Genomic DNA, 12,497 nt, shown 5'->3' with positions numbered 1-12,497 from the left:
AGCTTAATGAAGGCCAGAGTGGTGGGGAGGGGAGTTGGAGTCCCGGGCGGGAAGGCGTGTTGTGTTCTTCCTTGCTTTAGGTCTGCGATAATCTTCAAAGGCTCTAATTAGCTTTTCTAATCAGCCCTGCTTGTCTGGAAGGAGTTTACAGAAGGAGACAAGGCTGGCACCGCGTGCAGGTCCTGGGAGCCCACGGGCCTTCCTGGAAGCGGTCAGGGCCCCCGGCAGACAAGCTGGCCCCCGGCCCCTGCCTCCTATCCCCTTCCTGGGGCCACGTTAGGGCCGGGGCTGTTTCCGCTCCTTCCTTCCATATTGTCCGTCCCCGTTTCACTTGACATCTGAGTAACACTGGCCCAGGAAGGGCGAGGGCGTCCATGTTTGTGTGTGGCAGCAAGTCCATTGCCTTGTTTTTCTGGGTGTGTCCAGCTGCCTCCCCTGGCCTTAGTCCCCGGGCTCCGAGGGCTGTGCCTCCTCGGACGGGACTTTCGGGCCTGGGGAGGTGCCGTGTTTCTGCTTTGGCGGGAACTGCAGAAGGCGGCGCACAGTCTTTTGAAGAAACAGAAGTTGCAGGATCTGGGGAGTAGGTGACTGGTGGTAGGTGGGGGGTGCCCATCAGGAGGCTCAGGCACCCCCTCAGAAATCTGTGACACCCCACACTGTGTCCAGGTCAGAGTGCAGAACGGGGAGGGTTTGGGTGGAAACTCAGGCTTGATTCTCTGTCCTGCTTTTACTCGCTGACTGACTTGGGTCAGGTAAGTAAGCTTTCTGAGCCTCTGTTTCCTCCTCTGTTTCAGAGGTAAAGGTGCCAGTGTCCATCTTAGGGGCCACGGGATGTTGGGTGTGGGAGTTCAGGCTGGGGCTGGTGAGGGAGCGTGCACTGCGGGTCCCCTGCATCTGGCACCCTGAGACTGCAGTGCGGGTCTGGTACCCGGACACGCACTGTCCGGTTCTGTCTGCTGAAAGAAGGTGAAGTGGGAAGCAGGCCTGTGCGGAAGGCAGGTTTGCTCCAAACACGCCCCCAGAGTCGGCGTCGGGATTCAGGTTCCCCCAGAGTTCCTGGGGTCCTCCAGCCGTGTGGAAACAAGTCACACGCTTTGGGTTGTGCAGCCCACGTGTTGGGTGAAGACGCCATCTGGAAGCAAGGAGCAGCTCCCTCTGGTGGTCAGGCTCCTGCCAGGGACCCTGTGCTCCCAGGCTGCTTCCCGGGCTGCCTCCTGGGCTGCCTCCCAGGCTGGGATCCCCAAGGCCTGGGGATCCAGCTGCCTCAGTGAGGTGGAGGACCCTGCTTTTCAGAATTCCCAGTGCAGGGTACTTAGTGTCGTGCCCTAAGGGGCGGTTGTTGGCCACTCCCCTGTCCCTTCTGTGAGTCTCTCCTCCCCCCGAGGCGGCGTTGTGTGCAGCAGCCTGGTTGCCTGTGTGTGTTTAACTCACCTCAACTCAACCTCGCAGGCTGGACCAGAGCCACGTGGGGCCAGCCACACCCCAGCCCCAGCTGCCCACTTCCCGGCTCGGTGACTTGGGTGCATTCCTTTCCTCTCTCTGTGTGTCACGATTCTTAACTGTAAAGTAGTGTATGCAAAGCCCCTGACCCAGAATGGGTTTTCAGAAATGGCAGCTCTTGACTTTGAACTTCCAGAAGGCCTTAACCATCCGCGCACTCATGAGCTGGAGGCTAAGCGGGGATGGCAGTGTTTTCACAGGTAGTCCAGAGAGGCGGAGGTGGTCACGGTGGTTCTGAGCACAGGCAGTTTGGGCAGACCCCAGAGCCAGATTGGCAGCCCTTGCAGCGGTACCATTGTTTCCAAAAAGGCCTTCAGTGTTTCTCTTCAGGTTTGGGGGAGGGGGCAGTGGGGAAGCCTCGTAAAGAGAGGCTGTAAAGCGCTGCAGCCGCGGTCCAGATGTGGGCTTCTAAGTGCTACTGGCATTAAAGTCACACTTGCCTAAGCCCATTGGTATGTGTGCTCAGGGGTGGATGCACCTGTGTGTCCTGCAAGGAACTGGGGCGGAACGCCTGTCCCGCGTCCTTGGACGGACTCTCGGACACATTGCACAGGCTGTGGTGGGGAGGGCGAGCGGCTCTCGGCGACAGAGCTGGGCACGGCCAGCCCACAGCCAAGTGTTGACCTGTCTCCATCTTGTGCGGAGCCAGCTCCAGCCCCCCAGGCGGTGGGTATGGGGCTGTGTTCACAGAGCCAGCAGAACGTCGCTCCCTGGGCAGTTCAGAACGCACCAGGGTTAGGGGGAGAAGGGGAAGATCTGCCCTCTCGGCCCAGGGAGGGAGACAGTTTGGATGTGAACAGCCACCAGTGGTGGCGTGCCTGTGGGCTCTGTGGCCGGGAGCTAGCTCCGGGCCGTTATTGCCGGTGCTCTTTCTAGTGTGTCCATGGGGGGGGACCCCCATGACCCAGCCCCCCACACTCTCACCGTCGGCCTGCCCTCTGCCGTTCTCTGTGGGCTTTCTAGAAGCTGCACCCATCGGGCAGCACCCACACCCTCCTGTCGGACAGGAGGTGCACTTAGCTGCTTTGGACAGTGTCCAGTGTGGAGCCAGCGCAGAAAGAATGCGGGTCTGCCCTGCAAGGAAGGCAGCCAGGTTTCAGATGCCTGTCCAAGCAAATTGGAGATTTTTCTTTTTTCCTGGAGTGGAATTGAATTGTTCCCACCTGTGGGTACCAGGTGCCTTCTTATGTTACAAGGACATTGAGGATGATCAGATAAAGCAAACCACTGCTAGTAGCTGGGGGGGTGTTTTCTTTTTCAGGCTGGGGGAACACAAATGGGTTTTGTCTTGGGGCAGAGCCGCAGCTGCCGGTGGGGCGGCTCTGCCCTGGGTGGTGGGTGCTCTCCGGGTCTCTGCCGCGAGGTCAGCCGTCGGGCCTGGCGGTCTCTGACTGAATGAGGGTGCACGTAACTCCCTTGCTGGTGCCCTGGCCGAGCACCCGCTAACAGTCCCGAATGTCCTCCTGCCCCTTTGTCACAGCTCTCGCTGCGACTCTGCAGTGAGATCTTAGCAGCAGATCAGACTGCGGGCGCGAGCGTGACAGAGGCCGGAGGGCTAGGGAAGTGAGGGCCTCATGGAGTGGTGGTGGCCGTGGGCCGACCTTGTGAAGGTCAGTGTCCAGGCTCGGCCCTGGCGACAAGACGGGTTCCACTGTTTTCACTGCGCTGACATTTACATTCTTAGTCTGGACTCTTCCTCTGGAGCTTTGGCCAAGCCCACGTCTGTCCCGTCTCTCCCCGCCTCGTCCACCCTACCAAGTCCCCTCCTTTCCAGCCAGAATTGAGGCCGTGGTCATTTCCTGTCTGTGTCTTCCTCGGCGGAAAGGAGTGTTCGGATGACAGCCGGTCTTCCCCCAGAAGTTGGCCGCCTGCTGCCCGTAGCAGCCTCACTCCAGCCTGCAGCACTCTCTCTGGCAAGTTTTGAACTTGGAGGTTTGCAGCGGTGGTCCGTGCAGAAGATGCGTTGAAATGGTGAAGGCCCTGTCGGTGCGGACCGGAGGGAACAGATTTGAGTGGAAAGTGGTATATGCAGGTGCAGTCCACCCAGTTCTTAAAAGTGTAGGACGTGGGAGGCAGTTTCGTGACGACACGTAAGACAGAAATGCTGCATTTGAGACGAGGGCAAGCTCAGGATGTGGCGGTGTGGCTCGGGCGCCATCGCCGGTTAGGCGCACTTGGCGCCTCAGGTCGGATGGGGGCCTCCGGGGTGAGAGTCGTGCTGGCCCCCCCGCGTGGTACGCGTTGTCGGGTGTCGGTGTCTGTTCTCATGCCCTCGAGGGGGAGGACGGCCGAAGTGTGGGGGCTTACAGTCACGCAGGTCTCGTGAGGAGCAGCGGAAGGTCAGGAAGGTCAGGAGGAGGAAACCTCGGGGTTTATTTAAGCCATCTTCAGATGTTTAAAGGGACTGCACGAGGAAAGGGCGCTGAGCTCCAGTTTTGTGTGGTTCCTGAAGGCAGTAGGTGGACGTTTTCACTCGGGTCCAGCGAGAACTGTTTGAACGATTCAAAAGGAGGATGGTTGCCTTGGTGCAAAGTAGCGAGGTCCTTGGCACCAGCAGGGTTTTGATCCAACTCGATGAGACCGTTAGGAGTTTGCACTGTGGTGCTGCGTCTGCCTCGTGCAGGCCCCGGTGCGTTGGTGCCAAATGCATATTCCTTGCCTTGCTCTTGGCTGATTTACTGCAGTGACTGCAGGAGAGAGCCCCTCACACTTCCTCAGCCGGGGGCTCCCCTTACAGTGCTCCCTGACTTGCCTGAGTTTGGGGGCTGCTGCCCGTGCCCCCGCACGGCAGGTGTCAGTCATCGCAGTGCGGCCCGGCCCGTCCTGTGGAGGTAGCCCGGCCCGTTTGTGGCTGAGGACCGTGACTGTGCGACCCCGAAAAGGACCTGCTCCCTGAGGGTCTGTCCTGGCTTTGGGTTTTTGTGGAGGGCTGTGGCCTGGGGCTCGCCTTTTGGGGACCTCTGTGTCAGAAGCACTGATCTGGCTGTCGTCTCAGGGGGCGACTTGAAAAGAAGGACTAAAGGCCAGCTTCAGAGTCTGTTCCAGCCCGTCTTTCCCGTCCCACCCGCCGCCCAGCGTCGGCCAGGACGGGGACCTGGCCGGTGCGCAGCCACAGCTCGGTTCCCGGCACGGGTTTCTGTCCTCTGTCTCCTCGCGCCCCGTGGCCCCCCAAGCACTCCAGAGAGCTCCGGGAGCCGGAGTGTTTTCTTCTCTCTCTTCTTTTGTGAAGCAGGTCATTTCGAGTGTGAAGTATTATGTTCTTTTCTTTTTTTTTCTCCTTTCCGTGGTCCTGTGGTTGAAGAGTTACGGTCGTAGAATCTGTACACGTGACTGTGACATTATCAGAGTGGGAGAGTGATTTTCAAGGAGAAACGACCTAGAACTCTGAGAATTACTGACACATTAGGCTCTTAGCTGGTCCAAGTTCAGGAATCTAACTGGTGCCAGGGAATAATAAACTCAGCCAGGTGCTTAATCGTAATTGACTTTGCGGGTGAATCGTCAGCCCCACCTGAGGGTCTTGTGTTTTGCTTCTGGCTCACCCAGCACAGAGGGGTCCCCTGGCGACCTGGTCTTTTGGCGTTTAGAAAGCCAACCCAGAGCAGCCCCCGGCTCCCTAGTCCCCGCTGTTGAACTCCCTGCAGTTCCGTTTGCCTTGGGAGAGGGCAGCATTCACGGGGGAGAGACCGGAGAGCCACCAGCACGGCGTGTCGGGCCCCTGTCACTCGGCGGACGCCCTCGCTGTCTGCGGGACCCCAGCAGTTTCACTCCAGTCGTTCCCGGGTTGATCCCACCGTCTCCCTGTTGTTTCCGGAGCCCCCAGGAGCCCCAGCCCTGCCCAGTTCAAGACTCTCCGAGGTGGCTTCTGCACAGTCTCCCTGACGGTGGTCCCTGTGCTGTCCGCCCAACAGGCCACGTGCCTCCTCACTGTGTGCGTGGGGGACGCTGGCGTAAGGAGGGCCCGGCTTCCGTGTTCGGGCCTCCGGGCGGTGAAGGTGCTCTCCCAGCCGCCCGCCTGACCGGACACCGCACTGTGGGAGGAGGGCCTTCCCTCTGAGCCCAGCCAGCCGGGCCGAGGTCCTCCCTCGCTCCCACCCGGAGGGCGGGGGTTGGAAATGACAGAGCGGGAGCGGGGCGGAGCCCGGGCAGGGCCTGGTCGGTCCCCCGTAGCCCGGCCACATTTGATCGCTGGCTCGCATTGGCGTGCGAGGCCCGAGAGCGAGCTGCTGGCGACGGTAGAGCCACCTTATTGAAATGGCATGTTAGCATTTAAACAATATTAATACTATTTGACTCATTAAATATACAAAGGCCAGTTAAAGTGCTTCCATGTGTGTGCTGTTAGTTCTGGCGGGCAGCTCCTCAGACGACTCTCTGTGGTTTCAGACAACATTTTAGCACATTCTTAACATACCCACAAAAGACTTTATGTAAAAACTCGTAAATGCGAACCCTGTAAAAATTATGTTTTTTCCTGTTTCGTGTCACTATGATCAAAGTACAGTAGGTAAGAATAAATTTCAAGAACGGGTTGAGGTCCCTCTTTGCTTAGAGCTTCGGGCACAGAGCAGGGTCGTACAGCACGTGGCGGGGGCTCTCTGTGTGTCCGGTGGCCGCTGGGCCCTGGCCACGCGGGTCCGAGGGCTGGCCTTTGTGGTGACGCTGGAGGCCCCTTCCGACCTCGCAGCCCTCTGTGCTCTCCTTCTTGGCCCCTCGGGCCGAGACTTGCAGCTGCTCAAGTCCCTGGAGATCGCTCTGGGCGGGTGGAGTGCGAGTCTGTCCTGGATCCGGAGGCGTGGGGTGTTGGGAGAGGGAGCGGGGTGACGGTGGGCTCCACAGCACCGCCTCCGGCTCTGCTGCCGCTTCTTCACTGAAGGTCGGGTCGACTGTGAGATAGGACACTGCCCAGTGGAGTCCTGTCCCCCCATCAGAAACAGTTACAGAGCCCGCGTGGCTCCGTGGAAAAGTGCTGGCGGTTCTGTGCCAAGTGAGAAAAGCCGGGCTCCAGGCAGTGCCGTTGCTGGGCGTACGGTTGCACAAAAAACCATGCATCTGGACAGAGACTGGAAGGGAGTTTGGAAAAACCAGATTTGTGGGTTAGGTTGATAGATGGTCCTGTGGGCCAATTTTTAAATTTCCTTTTTTATAGTGTTCTTGCAGTACATTTTTTTAGTTTGGGGGAATAGGAACCCACATGGGGGTCAGGGTTTAGGTTGCGTTTTCACCTCCTTTGCACCCAGCACTTTGAAACGCTGGGCCCGGTCAGTGTGACCCCCAAGGAAGCTGAGCAAGCCAAAAAGAAGCTGCCCGGCGCGGGAGCCAGGCCACGGGAGGGACGGGCGCTGGACTGGAAGTGGCCAGTTCGACCTCATAAAACATTCGTGCTGCTGTTTCGTTTCTGAAGGAGAGCAGGTCTGAGGGATCGGACCAAGGGGGTCAACTGCAGGCCGCCTGGCACTTCCGACCCAGTCACCGGGTGTCGTCGACGGGGGCTGTCCAGCCACCGAGATCTCTCCTGGTTCCCTTCCAGGACAGCCTGGCCCGTTTCCCCCGGTGTCCCAGCACACAGGGCGGCCAGCCTTGGACGAGGACACCGCCACTGTCCGGTCTGGGGAAGGGCCGTGGGTTGGGGCCCCAAGCTCGGGGGGGGGGCAGAAGGACGAAAATGCCCACTGGGCTTCAAGCCTGCCTTCCAGGATGGCCAGCGGGAAGGGGAGTGACCGGCCTGTCCTTTGTGCCAGCTCAGGAAAGGCCGCAGTGTTTTCAAGTGGTCGTTTCTTCCCCTTTTGATGGGAGGCCGCTCGCCCTGCAAGCAGACTGAGGGGGAAACTGGGCGGGAGAACCCAGCCATCTGCACCAACAGGACGGGTGCACAGGTCTGCTGCGGACTGCTCCTCTCCTCCTGCGTCGGTGCTGGGGTGCCTCCCGGTGAACCCTGAGCCGAGGGAGCCGCTCAGATCCAGGACACCCAGCCAGAAGGGCCCCTGGACCTTCCCTGCCGTGAGCTCGCCGGAGCACTCTGGGGCTCCGCGTGTCCCAGGGGCCTTCCAGATCGGCCTGTGTGTGCAGCCCCCTGCAGGCCGGTCCTGCGGGAAAACACCTGTCTGCTCTCTCTGCCCAGGGACCCTGTGGGGGAGGGGCGGGGCTGTGCTGGAGGGAGGGTTGGAACAAGAGAAGGGACCTCCCTGAGCTCTGGGCCCCCACAGGCGGCCCCGTTCCCCTTGCAGCCCTACACTGGTGCTGGTCTGGAGCCGGAGCCCTTCCCGGCCTCCGCTGTTGGCCAGCAGTTAGCCTGGGCTGGCCCGCCCTCACCTGCCTCTGCGTGACTTGCGGGAAGCGGCAGCGTTGTGAACTGCACCTGACACTTAACCGCGGTGAGCCGTGCTGGGGTGGAGCCGTGGGGACAGGATGTGGTGGTGGCAGCAGCAGCAGTGGGCGGGCGCAGGCTGCCTGAGGAATCCTCGTGGGGAGGGGCGAGGGTAGCGACCTCGGTGGGGACCCCCGGGTGCCCGGCAGGCCAGCAGGGACAGAGCCCTACGGCGCCCAGGCGGCCGGCTCGCGTCCCCGAGGAAGGGCTGCTTCCTGGTCTCACGGTCTCGCCGCTGCTCCTCACATACCGACCTTCACACCAAAAAGGACAGAGAACTCTTGTGTTTCTTCACCCACGTTTTCTAAACAGTAACATTTACCAGGTATATGTTTACTGTATAATAAACTTTATTGAGGTGTAAGTCACAGATGCGTTTACTCTCAGTTTTGTTTTGTTTTTTAAGTAAAATTACTAGTGATCTTCGGTCAGCATCTCCCTTCCTGTACTGGCTTCGTCTCAGCAGTCCTAAGGCCCGGCTCGCACGGGTGCTGCTTGGTAGCCCTTCATAAACGGTTGTCGGGTGGATAAGCGCAGGAGCGGAGCTGGTCACTGGAGGGCCGGGGCCAAGCCCCACACCCGTTTGACCTGAGCCCACAGTCATCTCGGCCATGCTGCCTGCTCGCTGCTTCCCGTCTAAGCTCGCCCTCCCGGCGGGCCCCAGAGTGTGCCTGCCGCACTGTTGAGCAGGGGTTGATTGGGGTCAGAGAGGCCACAGTCTTTCTGGTAGAGAATATGCCAGCCATTCTAGCTGGTGTGGCTCAGTGGGTTGGGTGACAGCCTGCAAACCAAAGGGTTGCTGGTTAGATTCCCAGTCAGGGCACATGCCTGGGTTGCAGGCCAGGTCCCCAGTAGGAGGTGCATGAGAAGCAACCACACACTGATGTTTCTCTCCTTCTCCCTCTCCCCCTCCTTTCTCCTTCCTAAAAATAAATAAATAAAATCTTTAAAAAAAAAAAAAGGACGAGTTAGCCACCAGATGAGATTCTTCTGGTTTCGGTTGGTCGTCAGAGGAGTCTGAGGTGCTGCACGTCCGCCCGCTGGTGACGGCCCTCCGGTGCTGTCTGCGCTCCTCGTCTGGACTCTCAGCAGCCTGGCTCTGTCACAGCCATCGGCTTGGGTCTCGTGGATTTGGGAGTCTAGCCTGCTTTCCTTTCCTCCTCTGGCCTCCTCTTTCCCTGGGGCATTTGATCTTAACTAGGAGTTTTTCCCTGTGGGCTCAGGCCTGAGGGGGAAGCGCCATCCCAAGCTGATACGCTCCTTGTTCCTGGCTGGGGGGCTGCAGCAGGTTGCTCCGGAAAACCGCGGAAGCCCGGGGTGCCCAGGCTCTGCAGAGCTCTGGGCGGGAGTCCAGTGTTTGTTGCTTTGCTTTTTCCTCTCCTTGTCGCCCATAAAGTAGCCATCACAGAACAGGAATATTGGGCAGCAGTGAGGACTCCATAGTAGGGGCCCCGTTGCGTGTCTGTCAGGCCACACGCGTTGCTGGGTCCTTTATCTGGGAGGAATCTGAAGCCCAGAGAAGTCCGATAAAAGACCACAAAGCCTGGAGTGCCTGGCAGAGCGCAGGCTCAGGTTCATCTTGAGGGCTCCTAAGCCGTGTTCTTTCCGTGGCCCCCAAGGGAGGCTGCACCCCCATCCCTGACCATCGGGTGTTTGGGGCACATGCGAGAGCCCTGGAACCATCGCAGGGAGGGTCCCTAGCTCCAGACAGACACCTAGGTGGCTCTTGGCCAACTGACAACCCCAGGACCCGAGCTGCGGTGTGTAATTTGACGGACTTAACCCCTAATGGGCACGCGGCCTGTTTCCTGCAGGTATTTTGAAGGCGGCGTCTCGTCTGTCTACCTCTGGGATCTGGATCACGGCTTCGCGGGAGTGATCCTCATAAAGAAGGCTGGAGACGGATCAAAGAAGATCAAAGGCTGCTGGGACTCCATCCACGTGGTGGAAGTGCAGGTACGGCGCCCCGCAGCTGCGGGCCTGGGGCCTCCGCTGCAGATGCCCACTGACCGCGCAGCCCCGTGCTCCGACAGGTGCTTCTTGAGGGGGGTGCTGGGGTGCTGTGGCACTTAAACCCATCAATTCCCAAGACGCCCCGAGGCTGTTTGGATGCAGATGAGTCAGGGCGGCAGTAGTTGGTGACGGTGAAGGTCCCAGAAGAGCTGAATCCACGTGATTGCGGGTTCAGTTCCTTTAAACACCATCAGGGGTTTTACGAGAAAGGCAGTGTGGTGGTGATGTCATAGGAGGGGCACGTTAGGATGACCCTGAACTCAGGGGCCCCCTCAGGCCCTCCCTAGCTTGGGCTTTGCGCACGGCTCTGACCCCTGTCTCGTCCCCCAGGAGAAGTCCAGTGGTCGCACTGCCCATTACAAGCTGACCTCCACGGTGATGCTGTGGCTGCAAACCAACAAATCCGGCTCTGGCACCATGAACCTCGGAGGCAGCCTGACCAGACAGGTAGGGTTGCCAGTGCCCGCGGGTGCCAGCCACAGGGCTGCCTGTGGGGACGAGCGGGCGGTTGTCTCCGCAGAGGGGTCCTGGGCCAGCGGCTGTGCCTGACACGGCCTCCCCACGGGGAGTCCCAAGGTTCAGTCTCGGGAGGTCGTCTCTTTGGGTGAAGGTGTTTACATTAAAATGCTCCTGTGGTGTTTAGGATACACTGCTGGTAACATTCTAGCATGACTTGACTTCTCAGTTGTGGCTTAGGTTGTGCATTAGGACCCTTGGTTGCAAATGACAGAAGCAGAACTCTGACTGAAGCAGGAAATTGAAATGAGGCAGCTCCATGACCGAGAGTTCAGGCTTCGTTGAGCACGGCTGGGTCTGGGGCGCGGAGGATGCCGCTGGGCCCTGAGTCCCTCCTGTGTCCCTGTGTCCTCTGGGGGACAGAGCTGCTCCTCCAGAGCAGGTCTACTCTACCCCAGAAACGTCTCACTGGCCCAGGTTGGTTGCCAGGTCATCACCTAATCACATCCTGAGGCTATGGGGGAGGAAATGGTCTGGCCAGACTTAGGTCACGCGGCTGCCCATGGTGCTGTAGATGGAAAGGGGGTGTGCTCTCCTAGAGTAGAGTCCGGCTGCTTATCGCAGTGCAGGAAGGACGGATGTGGGCAGGCAGCAGGCCCTGGTGGGAAGGTGCTTTCTGCAGAGAGAACTGAGGGACAGTGTCATGCAGGTGGGATGGGCAGTGTGGAGAGTGACAGCAGAGCCAGAGGGTCAGCCCAGATAGTTTGCAGCAGGCTGCAGGGGGACAGTAGTCAGGTCCCCCAAGAGGAGAGAAAAGGCTGAAATAAGCCAGTTTGCTGGCCTCCCCGTGCAAGTGCCTGGAAGGGACCGGTAACTGACAAGCACGGTGGCCAGCCTGCTCTGCTCAGCTGTGTGCCGCCTGGCCACCCCTCCTCCCCAGCCCCCACCACAGCATCACACCAAGGATGGAGCTGAGTGACAGGCACCACGTCCCCCAGTGCCGGCCCCTGCAGGGCGCCTTTCAAACTCAGAGCGCTCCTTCACCTCGTAAAGGAAAAGGGAGTGCATTTGGCCAAAGCAGTCAAAGGGCTGCCTGAGTCGCAGGGTCTCGACATTGGGAGAGTCAGCGGTCACACCCCACCTGACGGGACCCCTCCTGCCGTCCTCCCTGGATGGGGTGCGCGCTGCTTTGGGAGACAGCTGGTCCTCTTTACTCCAGCCTCTGTGCAGAACGGCAGCTGGCATGGAGCCTGTCCTCCAAAGTGGGCCCAGGGCGGCTTCGGCTGGCGCTGCCTGAGTGTGCAGCCGCCCGTTGGCACCCGCCCCCCCCCCTTTGTCCCGCAAACCCCTTCGGGTCCAGGGATTTCCCAGTCTGTTCTTATGCAGCCAGGCTTTTTCCAAATGAGATTGTACATTTATCCTCACGTTTTGCAGTTTTAGCCACTCTGCTCGTGTCAGCTATGTTGAAGCTTGGCTTCAGTGAACCCGGTGTTAGCTGCTGCTTCTGGCTTTGTCCCTTGCACATTAACCACAGTGACTCTGTGCCCCAATCAGTCAGCCCTGGGCCAGGCTCAGAGCCCTCGGGCACAGACCTCCTGAGGGCGGCGTCGGTCTGGCGAGCGTTTTCGTTAGGGTACTTTCCTGTAGGTCGGGCTTATTTAGTCAGCTGTAAATCCACCGTTACTTATTTTCAACTGAACGCCCTTCGAGCTCTCTGGCTGGTCACGGTGGGCCGCCGACCCCCAGCTGGCTTCTTGCCTCGTGGGACCAGGTGACTGCAGGCCTGGCTGTGGCTTTCTCCTTGGGCTCCCCATGTCCTGGTACCTCAGGTCCTTCCACGCTGTGAGACGCGGTGCTTTGCTCTGTCCCCCTCTCCGAGGTCGGGCGCGGGCCCATCCGCAGGTCTGGGGCAGGCCAGCTCTCTGAGAGTCCCCCTGCTGCAGCGCCAGGGCATCTGCGCCCTGCCCTGCATGGCCTTGCCCAGGGCCAGCACCAGCATCGCCCAGAGCTTGTCAGACATGCAGAGGCCTCAGGCCCTGCCCAAACTTGACCAGACTGGGATCTGAGTTTAACAACGTTCTTTGGGCACTTTATGCACACATTAAATTTTGACAAGTTCTACTCTCTTGGCTTCTGTACCTGTGTGCTTCGTGGGGAGGGG

At 59.6% G+C, this 12,497-nt stretch overlaps 1 protein-coding gene across 5 annotated transcripts in view; it reads left to right on the top strand.

Moving 5' to 3' along the window:
• CAPZB (capping actin protein of muscle Z-line subunit beta) overlaps positions 1-12,497 on the top strand; it is a 122,199-nt gene that overhangs the window by 94,959 nt on the left and 14,743 nt on the right. For all 5 annotated transcript variants that reach the window (XM_028513423.2, XM_036025411.1, XM_036025414.1 and 2 more), the window contains 2 exons: positions 9,682-9,823; positions 10,211-10,327. In XM_028513423.2, coding sequence (XP_028369224.1) covers positions 9,682-9,823; positions 10,211-10,327 — 259 coding nt within the window. The remainder of the gene's footprint in view (positions 1-9,681; positions 9,824-10,210; positions 10,328-12,497) is intronic.

The sequence above is a fragment of the Phyllostomus discolor genome, chromosome 5 (genome assembly GCF_004126475.2).
Source record: "Phyllostomus discolor isolate MPI-MPIP mPhyDis1 chromosome 5, mPhyDis1.pri.v3, whole genome shotgun sequence".
Classification (NCBI taxonomy): Eukaryota; Metazoa; Chordata; class Mammalia; order Chiroptera; family Phyllostomidae; genus Phyllostomus; species Phyllostomus discolor.
This window is presented reverse-complemented; position numbering and strand designations above follow the sequence as displayed.